The 22,580-nt window shown below is 36.0% G+C and overlaps 1 protein-coding gene and 1 non-coding gene across 2 annotated transcripts in view; both read right to left on the bottom strand.

The window, feature by feature from the left end:
* Smp_134490 (putative thyroid hormone receptor) overlaps nucleotides 1–21,485 on the bottom strand; it is a 36,529-nt gene extending 15,044 nt beyond the window's left edge. The window contains exons 1-4 of the mRNA XM_018798739.1: nucleotides 20,815–21,485; nucleotides 10,898–11,158; nucleotides 5,108–6,666; nucleotides 1,376–1,519 (exon numbers count right to left, since the gene is read on the bottom strand). Of these exons, the coding sequence (XP_018653651.1) occupies nucleotides 1,376–1,519; nucleotides 5,108–6,666; nucleotides 10,898–11,158; nucleotides 20,815–21,367 (2,517 nt within the window). The 5' untranslated portion in view covers nucleotides 21,368–21,485. The remainder of the gene's footprint in view (nucleotides 1–1,375; nucleotides 1,520–5,107; nucleotides 6,667–10,897; nucleotides 11,159–20,814) is intronic.
* A 752-nt stretch (nucleotides 21,486–22,237) lies between these two features.
* Nucleotides 22,238–22,304, bottom strand: Smp_tRNA_00137_Gln_TTG.1.1. Its single transcript has one exon. It is a non-coding gene (tRNA).
* Nucleotides 22,305–22,580: the final 276 nt, after the last annotated feature.

Raw genomic sequence — 22,580 nt, 5'->3', positions numbered from 1 at the left:
GACTAGTATCGGATAGTTGAATGGTCATAAATCGATAAAACAGTTTACTTGATAGAATTTATTTAGGAGTTAAGGGTCACGGTTTCACACTGAATCCTGTCGACAATAGTTATCTAAGAGATAGGTAGTATTATTTCTGTGAACGAGAAGTTAGGTAGGGATAACCAATTTGTGATTTCATATAAAATTACAGAGTTCTTTCATAAAATGTGAAAACCATACATTCAATATGTCACTTATAAATACTCCATCAATTGTCTCACACTTCATTGTTCCATCATTGCTATAACAATTACTCTCTGTTCACATGTTCTTCGATTAGATCTTTCCAATCTTGTGCTTCTCGGTATTCCACTTCTGATTGGTATCACATACTACTTATGTCGACAGACATCAACTCTGAGATGCAGTTACATCCAGCTGACGAGTCCCAAATAGGACGAATCGTTCATCAAACTGGATTCCACTGCTAGCCACTATCCATCTTCATACAATAATTATGATATTTCTCCTATACAAGGATCTGTGTATTACTTTTGAGTTAAGCAAAAGTATTTACACATACTTATAAGTATAGTCTACTCTCTGATTCATCAACTTGTAGATTACATGTGATTCATTTTATGAGTACAGATTGATGTACTCAACTTTCCAGTCACATTCTTTAGCATAAAAACGAATTATATTATTCGGTTATTTACGTCAAATTAAATTAGGCAGGGTTCGAACTAGTGACCTACTGATTGAAAACCTAGTCATTTAACCAATATGTTTCTTCACTCTTAATATCCAATTAGTAAGTTGATCCATCTTTTACGCTTAGTGTTTCTCATCAAACCAAAAAAAACAAAAAAAATGGGCAATTCAACTTTATATAATTACCATAATGAACATTATGATTACTAACTAAGTAACTAACTGACTGACTGACTGACTAACTATTTAAATAACTAATTAACTAAATAACTAGCCAACTATCTTACTTACTTACTTACTAACCAACTAACTATCTTACTTACTTACTTACTAACCAACTAACTAACTATCTTACTTACTTACTTACTAACTAACTAACTATCTTACTTACTTACTAACCAACTATTTTACTTACTTACCTACCTACTTACTAACTATCTTGCTTACTTACTTACTAACCAACGAACTAACTTGCTTACTTGCTTACTTACCTACCTACTTACTTACTAACTAACTAACTAACTAACCAACTAACTTACTTACCTACCTGCTTACTTACTAACTAACTGTCTTACTTACTTGCTTACCTACCTACTTACATACTAACTAACCAACTAACTAACTAACTTGCTTACTTACCTACCTACTTATGTACTTACTAACTAACTAACTAACTTACCTTTGTGAGAAATCCGGTCACATGTGAGTCCACAATACTTTTAATTACAAATTCACCTGAATTCTGTTGAGAATTATCACCAGATTGTGTAACATCTTTATTATTTGTACCAGATAATTGATTTTGAATTGTTTTGTTATTAGGCTTGAGAAATACACATACAAAGATTCATGTAAATTTCTTATTTAACAATAAATAATTATATTTATTAGAAGGGGGTTTTGTTGAGATATTCAGTCAGTCAGTCAGTCAGTCACAACGTAGAACTTCGTACGTACGTACATCAGTTCGAGTTGCCATACCACATTAGCACAGAGATGTAGTTGTCGATTCAAATCCAATAGTGATAGAAGTAGTAAGAGTATAAGCAGTAATCCGGAAGATTACGGTTTGAAGATGTTATTGAAGGAGTATAATATAGTGGAATAAATTCGGAAAGAGGAAAAAGATAGAGACATGAGGAATTCAGAAGATCAGAGTTTGGGAGAACACAAAGAGTGGATGCACCTTCGCCATTGCAAACGATTTTGAACCATGTCATTCAAGGTCTCTAACCATCGGTTGCTATCATCTCGTGAATCCCAACCAGGTAGTCTACACCTACTAACATGGCTCAGTCCAGTTGTCAGTGTCTTCAGTTATACCCGTAACTGTTGAGATATTAATAATTTTATATAGTTGAGATTATGAGTTAATTGAAGCTAGATCACCATGGAAAACCTGGAAGCAGGATCGTGGATGCACACTGCTGAGGAGTCCCACAATAAGACGAAACGGCCGTCCAGTGCTTCCAGGTTTTTCATGGCGGTCTAGTTTCAATTGACTCATGATCTCGTTTATATAAAATAATATTTATTATTGATAGATTTAATGATATAAATATGTAGCGGAGTTGAAATCGCCACGTATGACGTGACAACGCCAGATTCTATTTTCTTTCTATTACAGGGCAACCAAGCATAAACTCTTTGGAGGAAGAAGAGCAAGCCCTACATACACTGAGCTTACAGGATGAATCATAAGACTACTTTGTAAACTGACTTTTCCCTCTGTACTTCCCTCGCGAATTTTGACTCGTGACTTCCACTCCGTATGTGTGAAGTTCTCGATTAACATTGTGTGCTGTGCTTTCAGATCTGTCCTGCCTTCTTTTGACTGCTGATTCCACGTATTACACATATATTAATATTTTAATTAAGAAAATGGAATGTAAACAGAATAGGGGAGATATACAATGGCTTAATCAGATATCAGCCAGATGATAAACACATGGGATTGGTCCGGATTTACATTTTATTTTTAAGGGAATGAGACGCACACATATGGTGGAGATATGTGGCTCAAATTTCTATGGGATATATATATATATCAGTTTCCCCACTCAGGTAGTTGGTTGGGCTGCGCATCGGAAGCTAATGTATCAATATCATAGTCGGACACAACAGAATACAACAGACAGATGATTAAACGTACCTACAATGAACCTAGTTCACTCAAATATTAGACAGGCTTCATTTGTGACTATATGTATGTGAGACAGTGATACTAACTAGCTTCGCAAATCTATATAAACGAGGTAGGGTTGGAATTATTAACTCAGTGTTTAGAAGTCTAGTGCATCTATCTCTAATCCATCTACCCGTCAAAGATATACCATTTAAAGTTATCACATTTTACGAACGCATAGAAACACACAACAGAAATGAAATAACGTTTGAGTATAGAAAGAGGGAGACATATTCCAAACATTATAAAATTGTTAATCAAAACCTTTAGAAAACTACATCTTGTCAGTATCTTCTTCCAGAAAAAAAAAGTGTCTTAGTTCCACAATCTGGTGAGAAAGCCTCTTTGTAGGGCATCAACGGAAATGTCTCTCTTGGCACTAAATTACAAAATATTAGAGAAAATGGATACCTTTAAAAGACACTACTTGACCTGATTTTTTTAAAAGACAACTAATCATAGGCTTTGAAATGATGAATAGTATTTAAAGAAAGAGACTAAAATAGGTTGACATATTACTTCAGTACAATTTCCAGAATACTAAAACATGACCTGGCGAGTAAATTAATTCATGACTAAGATTACCGTTTTTCGCCCCCAAATGCCCTGGTACGGCCGAGAGTGGGGAGAGTACGCTCTCCCCCTCCAAATGCTCTCACACAGACACGCGTATATAACCTCCTCCAGGTAAGTCCTACTCACTGTCTTCTCGCACCACAGGTGTTGTTTACGAAATTAGGAAGACGAAAGGCGAATGTCCGGTGCCTTAACAGGGTTGGTGGACACAACGCAACTACCTAGGGGAGTTGGAAAACCCTGATTCAAAACAATTGGTGCACACGGGTTCCAGTATCCTGAGGGAACAAATGGCGTATGAATCAATCGTTGGTCACCGGCTACCATGGGACTGCATCTCCTCACGATGCCCCACTACATTGTGGGTCAGACCTTTCGGTCAAAGACTCCGGGTGTGGCCCCCTAAGAAAACCACCTGCTTCAGTTTGGGTACCCGGGCAGTATCACAGCCCTCACATAAATCAAGTGAGATTTGTGTGGCGCATATGTATCTAGTGTCCCTTCGTACCAATATTTATGTGTTTAAATAAACAAATAAATAAGTTATCCTATTCATTCTCCACTCCGTTAAGCGTAGAGGGCACAATAATTTTCCCCAATTCAAATCAGTTGTTTCTCTATTAGTTTTCCTAAATCAATTTCAAGGATAGATAGTCCTCCACTAACCACAATCAGAGCTGGTGGATAAAGATGAAACACTTCTATTTTCGCTGTTGATTTAACTCAACAGACAGACAGGTTATCTATTTGTTGGGTTTTTATACAAAATCCCTCATCACTGCATATTTCTTCTCGGTTTAACGCACCTAATTTAGAGTTAATGTCAATCATCTAAATTGCTAGATATCTTCTTGTGTTCCGAGTAAGTTAAATGGCTAGTGGTAGAGTTTGTCTTTTGTTATATCACATAACCACCAGTTTATATCTTAATCTTTCTAGGTTCAGAATAGTGAGACTACATACTGACTTATTTGACATTTCGGTCTACATAATCTTTAACTTCAATAAAGTTGAATAATGAAAAGCCGTAAAATCCAGGATGCACATTTTATCCCATTTAAAACCCTTCAGCTAAATATTAGCTGTATTTTAATGTCGATGTTCACACTGAGACCTGGTCTCAATGACCTGAGAGCGTGACCGCAGTGCCCAAGGGATAACTGCTTGAGGTCGGTCACACACGACCTTTTCGTGGGTAGTTTTTGTGTTAGCTATGTACTTGTTGGGACCTTACCACCGGAGACGGATATCCGTGGGATAAGGTGAGTGTGCATTTTTAGGGTCGACCTTTTCTAACCCCGCCCCTCCTTGTGGGAAGTCAGCATCGCCGTTATGCTGGTTGTCTGAAGGAAACACCTTACTGCTGTCACACCTCTGTACAGTCAGCAGTACGACTTCGCCTTCGGACCTTGGGTTTGCTGCTTTTAGTCTTACCGCTCTTCAACCGACCTGTCTGGCATGGTAGGACCTTGAGGAACGATTGTTCCAGCCATTATAGCTCGATTGGTCCATCACGATAGGAAAGCCCGACCATCACGTCAAGGTATCAGCAACGGTCGAGAGACCTGAACCCAGTAACTTTCATTTCAAACATCCAACTCCTCTAAAGTTTCATACATCTGAAACAAATTAATAAATAATTAAACTCACTGAATCTTTATCAAAATATGTAGATTCATAAGCATTACATATTGAATTAATTAGATTTTGATCATCAACTGTCCATACAAATAATTCGTCGGTTACATTTAAAGTATCATCGTTTTTTGAATTTAACTGTAATTGATCTTCAGTGTTTTTTGTTAGAGTTACCGACGACGAAGATGAGGATAATGACAACGATGATGATGATGACAAGGAACAAGACGACGACGATGATGATGATGATAAAGACGATGAATAGTCAGTATTAGAAAATGAATTAATAGTAGAAGGTGTATTTATAGAAGTAATTGGCATAGTAAATTTTCTCTCATCCAACTTAGCAATTTTCATTCCACTAACATCATCATTCTTTATCAGTGGATCGAAATGAAAAATATTCATAGGATTCGTTTGTTTCATAACTAAATTAACATCATGAGTTTGATGTGACATTGATGACGGTTGTTGTTGTTGCTGCTGCTGCTGTTGCTGTTGTTGTTGATGATGATGATCATGATGATGATGTTGGTGATGATGATGAGGATGTTGATTTCGTTGATGTTGATCATATGATAAAGTATCATTGATTAAGCTTACTGGACAATATTGTGAAATATTGTTACCAGTATCGATTATCGATTGGGTAAATTGTTCATTATTCCAACTTTGATCAGTTACAATTGGTTGAATAAAATTATTTTGATGTTGTTGTAATGGAAGTTGATGATGTTGATGAATTGGATTGATACCACTATGTATAGTAGTTAATGGATGATGATGATGAAATGTATTCTCAATTGTTGAATTATTTGACCAATATAGTTGATTGGATTCATCTAACGGAATACTGGAAGATATATTCACTAATGAACTTGAATGAAGTGTATTATTTGGCATTAAATCTGTTGTTGGTACTTGAAGTGGATGACCAGTAGGATGTTGTTGATGATGATGTTGATGATGTTGATGATGATGTGGTTGATGATGATTAGTACTTACATAGTGACTATGTTGATTTATAGGAGAATTTCCATCGGAATAGATAAGATTATTTCTTGTTGGTGATGTTTGTAATAATGGAAGCATAGCACAATTTGGATCATATATTGTTGGTTGAATTGATGTTGAATTATGTTGATCAAGATTATTAGTAGAGGATTGTATTGTTGGACTAAGATTTGTAGATATATGTAATTGAGTTGAATTACCATCAGTTGGTGATAAATTGGTAAAATTCATTACACCTGTTTGAGCTGTTATCGATGGATAATTATGTAGTACTGAACGTGATTGATTAGTTGTTACCATTGGTGGTTTAATTTGTGATTGTCTAATTTGTGCTGAAATTACATTCTGTTGAGACATTAACGGAGAACGATGAAGTGGTGAAACAGCACTTGAAATAGAAGAAGGTGTTGGAGGTAGGTAACTAGTTTGTTTAGGTGGACTTGGACCAGAATTGATTTGACTTTGTTGTATTGCATTATCAGATTCAGCACGTTTACGTGCACGATTTGCTTCAATTAAACGACGTTTTGCTAAACGTTTTTCTTCATCCAAAACCACTTTTTAAAGAAAAGGAAATTGAGAAGTAAATCCATTGGTTAGTGTTTCATTTCAAAACTAAACTTATTTGGAGAAACTTGAACATCTTTGTTATTGTCAAAAACACTCTTATCATATTACTTATCAAGAATCAATCTATCAGGAGATTCTTTTGTTAACCTAGAATACGCAAATGATATCATTCTGCTTGGCAAAGACTCTCAAAAACTTTAGTCTTTTAACCGCCTTAAGTAACAATATTAGCATGTTTGGGATTCATTTCTCTCCATTTAAATACAAAATTTTGCAAGAGGACTGATCTGTATCAACGCCTCAGCTAGTGATAAGGAGCGAAGCAGTTGAGCACATCCTGTGAGTTTCATCAGTCCTGATGGGTTGGTGCCTAGCGAAATTTCATCAAGAATTTGTGGCATAGGTGAGATATCCGTCTGCCAACTAAAGGATGAGTCTATTACCCAACAACTTGCTTTCGTTTTTCTTTATGAGTGTGAAATATGGTCTTTAAAAATAGAGAACCTTTGTAGATTATTAGTATTCAATTATAGACGTCCTCATATATATCTTGGGATCATCGTATTAAAAATTCTGAGGTGAAATGCAGAGTACAAGGTAAGGATGATGAATCAATTGATGAGTGAATTGTTATTGACTGAGATGGTTGGGATATGTGTGACGTATGCCCAAACACCTTGACGCGTGATCATTTTCTATGTAGGAGTATAGGAGACCAAATCAAGGCATGGCATCAGTCCATAAAGACACTGACTGTTGGGATGAGCCATGTAGGCAGGTGCAAACTACTTGATTAAGATCCGCATGATTATTGTAACTAATGGTTAGAGGCTTTCAGTGACATGTTTCAAAATCGATCTGAATGATGTAAGTCCATTCACTCTATTTTCTATTAGATCTTAATTATTCCATTTTTTTAATTTTCTTCATGAATCATATCTTCGACTCCTAGTCTTTCCTATTAACATTAATTCTGTCACTGTCTCTACAACTATGGGATTTGCCCTGACAATTTTATCTCCTTGTGCTAACTGTGTATGGCAATGTGAACCTATGTGCTCATTTGCCAGAATCTATGTTGCGTCTGAATGACTAATATCTGTGTTTACATCGTAATTTTGGATCATTTAACATCACCAATCACTGATCTTGACTGTTTTAGGAGTCACATTCTTCTTCTTATACCTTAATTCGACTGGAGATCTAATTGATTAATTAGATGAGGCTTTTGCTGTACATTCTAGTTACCTTAGTCACCAAGAGTTAATCACCTTATCAACCTGTTGACCTACTTCATATTATATTTAACAACAACGTACAAGTTCATTTACTAGGCTGAGAACTTGTGGTACTATTTATCAATGAAGCTTTAACAAACGAAAAGAGACATTAACTGTACCTTTCTGCTGAACCCAAAAAAGTTTATTTCCAGGATGTTTTACATAAATATTGATAAAAAGATCTGAGATAGTAATTCGCTTACAGAACTATACTAGTGATAGAAGTTGAATACTGTCAATCTTAATTTTACAAGGGGAACAAAATGTAACCCTTTGACTAAAAAATTCTATAAGAATAGCCAGTTTACAATGGAGATATGATTACTTGTTGGATGGAAAGTAGTATAAGTCTTAATTTGGAATTTCATAGCATAATGATACTCATAAACTCTGTTGTTAGTTTCCTTCGAGTACAAGAAAGATAAATTAACTGAAAAATGATTCTGTTCATAATGAATATGATACAGAGAGATCCATCAAGCATTCATTTCATCTCATCTAATTAATACTCGCTTACATCAGAGGTATTTCCTGGAGTTCTAGTAAAAAGCAGTGACTAGTGGAGTTCAACCAGGTCTGTTGTGAGATATCAACTCACTGAAGACAATGGTGGATTTGTCGCTCAATTTCGTGGATTGGTTGAAGTTAGACATTAACACAGTTGGATGTTGACTCAGTGGTCTAGAGGTTAAGTGTCCGCGTGTGACACGAATAGGTCCTGGGTTGGAATCCCACTGCTGAGGAGTGGCATACTAGGACGTAACGGCTGTTTAGTGCTTCCAGGTTTTCGATTGTGGTCTAGCTTCAGTTGACTCATGATTTAAACCATAAAATTACTAAAATCTCCATAAACCCCCCTTCTGATTATATCAGATAAATGAAATACAAAGATCTATTTATAGCAAAATATAAGAAGTTTCATCCACTTATTCCAGTTACACCCCATCAAAATGCTCGAAGACTGACCCAATACTAAATGCATAACTTTAAGATATTGTTAACTCAAATGTGAATATAATTTAGACTGATTAAATTTATATTCACTTAGTATTGTTTGTTTGAATCTTCCCGTTGATATTTGGGACTGCAGTTGGTCAGTCTCTAATTGGCATATGTGCATACTGTGCGTATTGTCTCGATATAGCCTTAATTCACAAACATTATAAGCAAAAATGGACATCAGGACACAGTAGCTGAGTGGATAACGCGATGGCGTTTGAAGCGACGGGTACTAGGTTCGAGTCCAAGAGTGAACATCAACAAGTTTGGGATGCAGGTACATCCGGCTGACGAGTCCCAAATAGGACGAAACGCGCGTCCTGTATTCCACTACTAGCCACTATCCATCTTTGCTTATGATTAAAGTTATGTTAAACATTACAAACAGTAATCAGAATCAGTCAGTCGCAACATAGATACTGAGACGTACGTACATTGGTCCTATTTGAAATACAGTATTAGCAGAGTGAAAAGTCAGACCAAATCCTAGAATAGTAGAAGCAGTAACGTCATCAGAAGTATTAGAAAAGATTAAGCATCGAAGATATGACTCGAAAAGAAAAAAATACAAATTAGCGAAATATAAACAAAAAAGAGTCTGCACTTATTAATATGACTCATTCCTATGGTCAGTGACTTCATGAACTGATGGGATATTTTGGTTTGACCATCCCTTAATCTCTTACATCCTACTCCAACACCAAACAATATTTGTTGTTAGGGTAGGCAATATTTTGTGATACATAATACATGTTCGAACCACTTGATTTTTGTGAAGATTTACTACTGCATCAGTCGATTTGTCATTCTTACATAGTGCCCTTTTTTAACCTAGTATATGTATAGATTACTGTTAATAAGAAATCTATGTGAAGAAGTTAGATGAATATACTTATGGATGTTCGAAGAAAATTTACCAAAGCATTACTATTAATTGGGTATATTTGAAACCCAATGATATTGCTACAATATTCGTTCATATGAAAAACAGTTTACTCACATGAAAGGGTCAGAGATAGAGATAAGAAAAGCTTAGCCTCTAGAAAACACTACGGGTTGTGGAGACTGTTGAATGTTATTGAGAACACGGACTAACATGTTCACTAGTGACTAGCTTCCAGAGCGAATTTCTGTAGTTCTAGTGAGGAGCATTAAACAGTGAGGTTCAACAGTGTTAAATGTGAAGAGACTTTACACTGAAGGAAGCTGATGATCGCGCGTTACTACTGACTGACTAAAGTTACATTTGTACACCGTTTAGTCTCGGACTAGTGGTATGAATGTTAAACATTTATTTATTTATTTAAACACATAAATAATGGTACAAGGAAGCACCAGATAAATATGCGCCACATAAATCTCATTTGATTTGTGTGAGGGCTGTGATACTACACAGGTGCCCAAACCGAAGCAAGTGGTCTTCTTAGGGAGCCACACCCAGAGCCTTTGACCTAAAGATCTGATCCACAAAGCAGTGGAGCATCTTAAGGAGATGCAGTCTTATGGTAGCCGGTGACCAACGATTGGTTCATACGCCATTTGTTCCTTCAGGGTACTGGTGCCCATTTACACCATTGGTTTGGAATCAGGGTTTTCCAACTCCCCTAGGTGGATGCATTGTGTCCAGCAACCCGGTTAAAGCACCGGACATTCGCTTTTCGTCCTCTCAGTTTGGTAAACAACAGTAATGCCATGAGAAGGCAGTGAGTAGGACTTCCCTGGCAAAGGTAAGTGCGCACGAGATCGAAGGTTTTGTGTTCAATCTCAAGTAGCGGATAATAAATGGACATTGCTAGGAAGTCTGATACTCAGCGATTCGTTCAATTCTAGCTTTCAGTTTGCGGCTTAAATAACAAACTTAAATAATAATACTAATCATCAGTTCAAATTAAAATACAAGACCATAGTTATGCAAACAAAATAATTGTTTTCAACTTACAATCTTTTGCCATACCACCTTTAATACATCGATCAAAGCGACATTTTTGACAACTATTACGATTTTGTTTATCCGATACAGAACATCGTCCATTGTATTTACAAGTATAAACTAGTTTCTTTTGTACTGAACGTCGAAAAAATCCTTTACAACCTTCACATGTCATAGCACGATAATGAAATCCAGTTGCATTATCACCACATACAACACAAGGTTCAGGACCATTGGCTGGATCCATATAACTAGGAATATATGGATCTTCTGGTAAATAGAAAAGAAAAGCATATTAAAATGGATGAACAAATGAAAATTGTATTTTACATCATTTCAGTGACTAGAATTTAAGTAATTCCAACTCTGCCTGTAGCTCCTCCGGGGGCTACTGCCGGTCCCAAGCCCGGGTAAAGGAGGAGGTTTGGGCATGGGGTTAGCAACCCCATCCTGTAGAAAACCAACTGGCTAAAAAAACGCTAACCAGAAAGAATTATTAAAATGTTTTATCCAGCTATGTTGTAGTCAAAGCTTAACAGGAGTTGTAATCTCATTACAAAGAAAGGAGATAGACAGATGAAATGAACTTTTTGTTCATACAGTGTAAACAACTATGTTAAAGGGATATAAAAGAAGACTGCTAAGAATGAAAGAAAGACTAACTTAGATTGTATACTGAGAGAATGAAAGAACGTTGTTGTCACCTCATATCATGCAGAAACATCAGAGGAAATAAACAAGATTCTAAATAAACGTAATGTAAGGGTCTACTTCCGTTCAAGTGATACCATGAGATAAACTTTTAAGTGAAGAATAACAAGATTTTGTCTTTGAGATCAAATTTCATGAATGAAACGGTGAAATAGTGTTTGAAATGTGTCCATAAGTCCCCGATTGATCTCAAGATATTTGAGCATAGATTGACAATAGTGCTACGTTCGTACAAAACAGGACATAAGATCAACTTTGATGGGAGTAAAATACTTCAAAAAGGGTTTAACACCGCGGAAGAAAGATCCTGGAGCCATGTGCACCATTGGTTTGAGATGAGGATTTTCCAACTCCCCTAGGTAGATCCTCCATATCCACCAACCTGGTTAAAGCGTCGGACATTCGCTTTTCGTCCTCTCATTTTAGTAAACAACACCCCAGTTGAGAGGAGGCAGTAAAAAGGACTTCCCTGGCGGAGGCTATATACACATGTCCATGTAAGAGCATTTGGAGAGGGGGAGTTGACTCTCCCCCACCCTCGGTCGTATCAGGGCATTCGGGAATCAGTTCAAAAATAATTTCTACATGTAATGTCTTCTAAATAATCAGGACTCAATTTCAGTCAAGTTATTGGGGAATGTTAATTTAAATTAATAATTTACATATAAGCACAAAAATTTAGGTAAAAAACAGTATTTCTTTTATTTGAAAGCCTAAATTTTGCCGAAAATGATAGTAATCTTAGGAAGCACTGAAGGATTCTAATAATAAGTAAGCAGGAGAAAACTAGGAACTTCTGTAATTTATTTTAATAAGCAGAGTTGAATAGTGGGTAACGATGGAATCCAAGAAGCGCGTCTCATCCTATATGAGACTCGTCAACAGGATGTACCCGACCCTTAGAGTTTATGATTTCACCGAGAATCTAACCCAGTATCTCTAGCTTCAAACACTCAATATATTATCCACTGAACTACTAAGTACAAATAGTTAATGATTCGTTCAACTGGGTAGATTTCTCCTAAATTTGTATTGGTTGTCTGAATTCAAACCGAGGTGCAGGTATGTCTAGCCGACTAGTTCCAAACATGGGTTAGAAGTGGTCTTAATGACCTGAGAGCGTGACCGCAGTGCCCAAGGGATAACTGCTTGAGGTCGGTCACACACGACCTTTTCGTGGGTAGTTTTTGTGTTAGCTATGTACTTGTTGGGACCTTACCACCGGAGACGGATATCCGTGGGATAAGGTGAGTGTGCATTTTTAGGGTCGACCTTTTCTAACCCCACCCCTCCTTGTGGGAAGTCAGCATCGCCGTTATGCTGGTTGTCTGAAGGAAACACCTTACTGCTGTCACACCTCTGTACAGTCAGCAGTACGACTTTGCCCCTCGGACCTTGGGTTTGCTGCTTTTAGTCTTACCGCTCTTCAACCGACCTGTCTGGCATGGTAGGACCTTGAGGAACGATTGTTCCAGCCAGTATAGCTCGATTGATTTATCACGATAGGAAAGTCCGACCACTACTTCAAGGTAGCAGCAACAGTCGGGCATATATGTGTCTGGTCCTACGTTGTAGCTGACTGACTGATTCGATATATAATTTCTGACTAAAAACAATTACAACACAATAACCATATATATGATGGTATTTAAATCTTTGAGTCATATCTTTTATCCTATTTAATTATATTATTCATCTGTCTAGTTGAATTATGTTAAATGAATTCGGATTCAAGTTTGTGCGTACTCAAAATTATCGATTTCTCGTTTAAGAGTCAAAGTTTCATAGGTCACATTATGGAGTGATCTCAGTTAGATAGCCATTGAAAATTGGTAGGCACTAAACAATCCATTTTTTAATATGGGATACCTCAGCAGTGAACATCCATGAGCAACGGAAATTGCAGCCATGACCTTCAGGTTTCACTGTGAGAACATTAGTTTAATCCAATGAGCATTATTACGTAACCATCTTCTAATGCCACGTATGGCTAACTGCACTGCACATAAAATGGTTAGACTCAACTGGTCAATGCTTCCAACTAGAACTCCGAAAATCACTATTGAGTATCGGCTTAGTCGTAAACAGGTTAAGCGATAATGGCCCATTACTAATAAATTTCATGTTAAGGTGTAACAACTCTCGAGTGTTTCTTGATTTTCGGTTGTTGTCAGACTAACTAACCATCTGATGTAAACCAATGAAAACTCGACAAACTCCACAACCCCCTTTAGTAGAAGAGGTTAAATGATTAATATTCATTATCAGAAGGGGGTTTTGTGGAGATTTAGTATTGATCGTGGATGTGCACTGCTGAGGAGTCCCATAATAGGACGAAACGGCCGTCCAGTGCTTCCAGGTTTTCCATGGTGGTCTAGCTTCAATTGGCTCACGCTTTCAACTATGAAAATTAATATTCAATCATAGGCGTGCACGTTTTTAAATCATTTTCATTCTACTTCATTTCATACAACTAAATAGTACACCCATACACATTAGCACAAACTTCTAATCAATTACTAATTTGTGTTAATTTAATTCTAAAATCAATTAGTTCATGATATTATCACTAAATTGTATTCTTCAACATAGAATATAATTTAACAGTTGAATTCATGAGTCAATTGAAGCCAGACCACCATGGAAAACCTGGAGGCACTGGACGGCTGTTTTGCACTCGTATAAGACCCCCACAGCAATGCGCATCCACGATCCCACACGTGGGATTCCGACCTAGGAACTATCGGTCTCGCACGCGGACACTTAACCTCGAGACCACTAAGTCAGTGTCCGACTGTGTTAATATCTAACTTCAACCAATCCATGAAATTGAGCAACCATCCATCATTGTCTTCAGTGAGTTACTATCGCACAACAGACCTGGTTGAACTCCACTAGTCACTACTTCTTACTAGAACTCCAGGAAATACATCTTGAAGCCAGTCACTACTGAGCATATGTTGATTAATATCAGAAGGGTTTTTATGGATATTATAGTAATTTTAATAGTTGAGATCATGAGTTAATTCTGCTTTAATAATCTTTCTAGTTTAAAATTCAATATTGAATTTATTTCGATTGTGTTATGTAACCGAATTTCATTAGAGTTGATATATATGAAATTTCTGAACAAATTTTTTTCACTATCAGAATAATGATTTCAACTATATAAAATTACTGAAATCTCAACAAAACCCCTCTCTGATAATGATCATATGCTCACTAGTGACTGGCTCCATGAGCTATTTTCTGGAGTTCTAGTGAGAAGCAGTAACCAGTGGAGTTCAACCAGGTCTGTAGGGAGATATCAACTTACTGAAGACATTGGTGAGTGGTTGTTCAGTTTCGTGGATTAGTTGAAGTTAGACATCAACACCGTTAGATGCCGACCAGCTCAGTGGTCTAGATGTTAAGCGCTCGCGTGCGAGACTGATAGGTCCTGAGTTCGAATCTCGCGAGGCGGGATGGTGGATGCGCACTGTTGAGGAGTCCCACAATAGGACGAAACGCGAGAAGAACTATTCCACTGTTAGCCACTATCCATATTTGCTAATAAAATGTTCGTTTATTTTCTCTTCTTTTATTATTTTATTCCATAAGTTATTGTTGAAAACAGTCGTTTAATATGATTATTATTGTGGAGACAGTATACAATCGCTACTGTGAAATTTTGGAATCGGAATGAGTGTAAAAATATCTCTTTACTAGTCAACTATGGTATCAACTGGACACTCATCGAAATCCAAGCAGAACTAGCTCTCTATCTGAAGTCAGTACATTATGAAAACTTTCTTTACATTGAACTAGTCTTCATAAACCCCTTCACCAGATATATTTTTATAGGTTTTATTCGTTACAGGAAGCACTGAACATCTGTTTCTTCTTTGTATGGGACTCCTTGACAGTACGCGCCCACAACCTTATCAGGGATAGAATCCAGAGCCTTTACGTCTCGCGGTAAACGCTTAACTATTAAAACCGGGTTGGCGTTTGATTGTGTAATTCTAACTTAAGTCAATGTGGTGATTATCTAATACCACTGGTAGCATATGTTTCATTTCCAACGTATCTGAGCTCTACATTTAACAACATTCCAATAGGACTGCGAGAACATCTTGAAATAAGTCACTAATGAGCTGATCAAATAATTTTCTTAAATTTCTAAAGGTAGATAATCAGTCTCACGTTATTCTTATTAAATTCTCTGATGAACATTCGTCCGAGACGAGTACTAAATTATATCATTTGAACTGAGGTTAGTTGTTTTGAAATTCATCACGTACAAAATTGTGTGCTTGACTTCCAGTCACACTTGGTATATTAGAACTAGTGATAATAGCTGATTGACGAAAATAAAGTAAACGAGATGGACTTCGAATGTGCGACTTGGTTCTAGAGAGTTGAATTACCAGTTTACCTAGTAGCGGATGTCATAAGTTGAGTGAATGATTCTTAGTTATTAGAACGTAATAATCTTTCAGTTATTTGGTTAAAGGGGTCTTTCTACCTAATTTTTTTTTTATATATAACCCATATCATCGAGTTTCGCATAAAAAAGTGTGGTATGAATATGGTTTGATCAATGAATCGCGTTTTATGCTTGAAGACTTTGTGTTCAAAGAAGTAGGTATTAATCTTTAATCTTCAAGGAGACATTACTTAATCATAGACATATATTCACATCAAGATTATTAATCACAAATAAACAACAAATAACAGTATCAGGTTGTGAATTGTTTGAAGTTAGACATTAACACCGTTGAATACCAGCTCAGTGGTCTAGAGGTTAAGCATTCGTACACGAGACCGAAGGCTCTGGGTCCGAATCTCCTGTGCGGGATCTTGATCGCGTAATGATGAGTTCCATACTAGGAAGAAGAAGCCATCTAGTAACTCCAGGCTTTTAATGGTGCTCTTACATCGATCTATTCCTGATCTCAACATAATAAATAGTCGGAATTTTAATGTTAATATTTGAATATACCTTAAATTTTCATTATATCTCATGATAAAGGGAATTTCTGAGAGCATACAGAAATAGATTTCATTTAACTTATACTCAATGCACTCTAATTATTGAATTCACTTGGTATTGTTTGTTTGAATCTTCCCATCGATGTGTTAGGACTGCAATTGATCAGTCTCTTATTAGCGTATATGCGTACTGTGCGTATTGCCTCGATATAGCCTTAATTTACAAGCATTATAAGCAAAGATGGATAGTGGCTAGCAGTGGAATCGAGGAAGCACGTTTCGTCCTATTTGGCACTCGTCAGTTGGATGTACCTGCATCTCTGAGTTGATGTTCTCTCATTATCTAAGTAAATAACGTGTATGGTGTTTTAAGTGAAAGGTACTGGGTTCGAGCCCCAGAGTGAACATCAACAAGTTTGGGATGCAGGTACATCCAGCTGACGAGTCCCAAATAGGACAAAGCGCGCGTCCTGGATTCCACTGCTAGCCACTGTCAATCTTCACTCTAATTATTGTTTATTTATTTTGCCACGACATTTTAATGTTCACCGTTGAATATTTATTTAAATACAAATGGTTTACGCGCCTTACTGATATCTCAAGAAAGTAAAATCATACTCTGAATTGATTATTTAAATTGAGTTTGTTATATCTATAGTGGACGAGGAAGCCAGTGAGAACAGCCAAATGCATTTAAACATAATATTACAGAATTTTTTGGTATAATCTGAGAAGCATACAGTAAATTATTCATTTACAAAATGTCAATCAATTGTCTCAGACTTGACTATTCCCTCGTTTCCATACCAATCACTCTTTGTACTCGTTCTCTTTTCTTTGCTCTTTTTAACCTTCTGCCTCCAGATATTTCACTATCGATTGATGATACATACTACTTATATCTGTTGACATCAGTAGCACATATCACATATCTAATTCATTTTAAATCTCCAATAAGTAGCGTATAGTTGAACTAGAATTATTATTTGCTCACTAAAGATGACAGTTCGCTGGAATCTATACAATAAAGCATGTAGATGCATGTGTTTAAACTAACCTATGTAAATTTGTACATATAACTAGAGGCAAGACAAAGGGATTGGTTTCCTACTATTGTTTAAATTATTAAATATAATATGGAATTAGTTATACAAAGGGAAACTTGCTTTTAAGTTTACTCTCAAGTTGTGTTTCTATCAATCTTTCTAACATTTTAAACATGATTGCATAATACTTGGATAAATAAATGCTTTGTTTCGGATTAATTCACTTTAGACATTTTTTTCTTCATTATTTCACAATTGTTTCTAATATGCCTCCAAACGCCTTGGTACGGCCGACAATGAGGAGACTCCGCTCTCTCTCTCCAAATGCTCTCACACGGTCACGCGTATATAGCCTCTGACAGAGAAGTCCCACTCACTGTCTTCTCGTGGCATTACTGTTGTTTACGAAATTCAGAGGACGAAAGGCTAGTGTCCGGTGATTTAACCGGGTTGCTGGACACACAGAGAGTCCATCTAGGGGAGTCAGAAAACCCTGATCCCAAACCAATGGTGCAAATGGGCTGACTCCAGTATCCTGAGGGAACAAATGGCATATGAACCAATTGTTGGTCACCGGCTAACATGGGACTGCATCTCCACTGCCTTGTGGATCAGACCTTTAGGTCATAGGCTCCGTGTGTGACCCCCTATGAAAACCACTTGCTTCGGTTTGGGCACCCGGGCAGTATCACAGCCCTCACGCAAATCGAGTGAGATTCGTGTGGCGCATATGTATCTGGTACTTCCTTGTACCAATATTTATGTGTTTAAATAAATAAATAAATAAATAAATAAATAAACGTTTCTAATATGCTTGAGAAGATTTGCAGCTTATGTAGATGATTTTGGTGGGTTTTTTTTCTCTGAACTGATCAAACCATTCCACTCAGTGAACAAAACTCCACTAAAAACAATTTTTTCTCAATATCTTTGTCAAGTATGACTGCTTAGTTATTTGTCCGAGTGATTTACTTTCTCCATCATCATCGTCATCATCATCCAAATCATCATCATCATCATCATCATCATCAATATTGTATGAACATTAAGAAACCACATAGTAATAAATACAAATTTGAGATTACATAAACTTAGCTATAATCCGCAGTTGTTGTTGTTTAATGGATTTATATACACTGATGTACATCTGTTCAAGTCACCATGGCCCATTAACACAGAGAAAGGAAAGCGTCAGTAGTAACAGTATCAGAAGTATTAGGAAAGATTAAGTATCAAAGATATGACTCGGAAAGAAAAAATACAAATCAGTGAAATATAAACAAAAAAAAAAGATTTATGAGGAATTTCGAATACCAGGATTTCGTAGAACACAAAGATTAGATGCACTTGAGATATTGTAAACGTTTTAAATATATATCATTCAAAGTTCCTAACTATTGATTTCGATAATCATAAAGATCCCCAACTGTATAGTCTACACTTATCAACATGACTTATTCCAATTGTCAGTGACTTTATGAACTGATGAAATGTATTGATTTGACTAAACCTTAACTTACCAACAACAACCTACTCCCACATCAAACAATATTTGTTGTTAGGGTAAGCAATATTTTGTAATATATAATACATATCCTAGCTGCCTGACTTTTGTGAAGATTTACTATCTCATCGAAGATAACAAAAAGCTGTTAGGGAAATTGATTATTTGAATATAATGGTCTTGAGTACTGTGAAAGGTATGAGGATGGTTTTCACTTCCATTGAATTAACTACGTCCATGAATTTAGTGATAATCTTGTTGTGTTAATGAGGTATGACAACTTGGATCGATTAATGTTTGTGTCTAGTCCTACGTTGTAGCTGACTGATAGATAACAAAGGCAGATAACCGAATACAATTATTTCTTCATCTGGTACTATTGGTGTTACTCAAAACACGTTTTTAGAAAAATAATTCTCCAATTTCGTTATACAGAGAAATATCTTAGAGATAATGAATTTATTTACAAGTGCTTTACAGGGGATATTAGGTCTAAGTACGATGAATATCATATTCTAAAATCAACCATCTTTTTATATATAGTTGACGTCTAAAGGCCGTTTTGTTATCTTTTCGAAACTCAAGCTTTAAAGAAAGTATTTATGAAATTCTTAATCTCTGGGTAAAGATAGATAGGGACTATAAGTGGAATCCAGTTTGAGTCGCGTTTCGTCCTATTTGGGGCTCGTCAAATGAATGTACCTGTATCTGAGAAGTGATGTTCACTCTTGGACTCGAACCCAGTACCGTTCGCTTCAAGCGTCATCGCGTTATCCAATTACCTATGAAGTGCTGATAGACACTTGCTTGTGTAATCCCACTGCTAGCCATTATCAATCTTTACTTATCATACTTCTGAATGAATGTAATACTGAGGCCATACGCACAGTATGTACATAAGCCAATACGGGACTGATCAGTTGCAGTCCTAAACTACTTCTATGAATTCGGTGTTCATCTTGTTGTGTTAACGAGATATGACAACTTGGACTGATGCATATGTGTGCCTGGTTCTACGTGGTAGCTGACTGACTGACTGACGAAACACCAATGGGAAGATTAAAGTAAACAATAGTAAATAACTATTAATCTCTGGTTTTTAATATTCTGATGCTTTATCTGGATAATTTAAATAAATTTCAACAAATTCAATTTGGTAAATGATAGTATACTGTAGGGGCAGTGAAATCTCGCTAAGCCCTAGCCAAATCATCCAAGAGTTGGGTCACTGAATATCGAACAGATCATCGGTCCCTGATGGTCTACAATACCATCCTAGAGTATGATATTTTTATGTTAGTATACAGTTCACACAGTTCAGAAATTTGTGCATGCATCAAAGGAAGTTCATTGTAATTGTATGGTAGCTGAGTGGTTACATCTCTGACTGAAACTGAGTGATATGGGGTCGAATCCGTCAGATAATATCAGTTCCCCCAAATATGACAGGTACACCTTATTGACAAGTGCTAAATAACATGAAACCTAGGTCAGGAGGAGTATCTTGTTGACTATCTCTAATCATAACTTTACATTTGAACATAATGAATACAATATCGAATTAATTAGACTAATGAAAACATTGCAGTTTGATTAATTGAATCTGATCAGCACTAAAAAAGATTTGACATACATAACATCAATTTATTGATCATGTACATACACCAAAAGAAATTAATCTATTAACTTACTTTTACGTTGTCTTGGAACTTTAGTAGTTCCATTCCCTGTAGTACTTGATACATTTCCTGATGAAGATGATGATGAAGAAGATCCATGTAATGAATTTGGTACATTTGAATAATTCATTGTACAATTATTAATTGATGATTGTGAAACAATAGATGGATTAATAATAGGACATAATATTGATGATCCAATTGAATTTGAATAATAACTAGGTATTGTTTCTCTAAGTAAAGTAATTCCATTCCAATATGATTGTGAATCATTAATTCTTCGACCTGATGATGATGATGACGATGACGATGATGAAGACGATGAAGATGATGACGAAGAAGAAGCTGACAATGAAGAAGATGATGATGGTGTTGATATTAAATTTACTAATTCAGTAACTGGAGGATTACTATTATTATAATTTCCAATAAATGGTTGTTGCATATCCGTTGTTTGTTGATGTTGTTGTTGTTGTTGTTGTTGTTGTACAGGTAACTGAGATAAATTTGTCGTAGTAACTGATGACCATATATTTGTTAAGTTTGTAGTAATCGGTAGATTCATATCATTATCATTAGACAATTTGTTACTAAGAGAGTAGTTCTTTTAACTTATTCATATAGATATATATACATATTTTCATTGTAGTTCATTTCCCTTCAAAATGTAAAACTACACAATTAGATTGATCAAGTCAATGAAGGGTATGTTTGTATAATGTTACTATTACTATTACTACTATACAATAAACATATTAATGATGATCATGATGATTAAGTAATAATAATAATAATAGTAATAATAGTAATAGTAGTAATAAGGTTTATATATTATGATTAGTTTTGGACATGTTTTAATACTACTGAAATAAGTGAAGACTGTTTTCATGGCTAGAATCAGGTCATGACCTAACTTCAAAAAAGTGATATATATATATATATATATATATATATAGAGAGAGAGAGAGAGGGAGGAGAGAGGGAGGGAGAGAGATAGGTGGTTAGATATAACTAATTGTTGATTGGTTCATATATTTATAAAACTCATTTAAATGTGCGGTTTAAAAAATAGAAAAAAAAATTTATGGATCTATCTATCTACTACTTATTTCTTTTTAATGAAACGAAAAAAATTTTTTTATTTCCATAACCATTTCTTTGAATGATGATTTCATTTGGAAAAAGTTTTACTCTTATTGGTTAATTCGTTTTTTTTTAAAATTTATAAAGGGGTCAAATAGGGGTCAATAGTGATCAATCAATAGAATAGGTATGACCTTAGTTCTATTATAATAAAAATTTTGAATAAATTTTATACAAAGTTTGATATTGTAAGCAAAGATGGATAGTGGCTAGAAGTGGAATACAGTTTGACGCACGTTTCGTTCTATTTGGGACTCGTCAATTGGATGTACCTTCATCTCAGAGTTGATGTTCACTCTGGGATTCGAACCCAGTACCTTTCGCTTCAAACGCAATCACGTTATCCACTCGGCCACTGAGTCCTGATTGTATATGATAATGTGTAATAAATTCGAAGGGGTTTTTGTCGACATTACCACGGTTGGATGTCGGCCAGCTTAGTGGTTTCAGAGGTTAAGCGGTCGAGTGCGAGACTGATAGGTCCTGGGTTTGAATTTCGCGAGGCGGGATCGTGGATGTGCACTATTGAGGAGTCCCATAATAGGACAAAACGGCCATCTAGTGATTCCAGGTTTTCCATGGTGGTCAAGCTTTAAATGACTCATGATCTAAACTATAGTAAGTTTGAGATAAGA

The sequence above is a fragment of the Schistosoma mansoni genome, chromosome 7 (genome assembly GCF_000237925.1).
Source record: "Schistosoma mansoni strain Puerto Rico chromosome 7, complete genome".
Classification (NCBI taxonomy): Eukaryota; Metazoa; Platyhelminthes; class Trematoda; order Strigeidida; family Schistosomatidae; genus Schistosoma; species Schistosoma mansoni.
The sequence above is the reverse complement of the archived record's forward strand: the minus strand, read 5'-3'. Positions and strand labels throughout refer to the sequence as shown.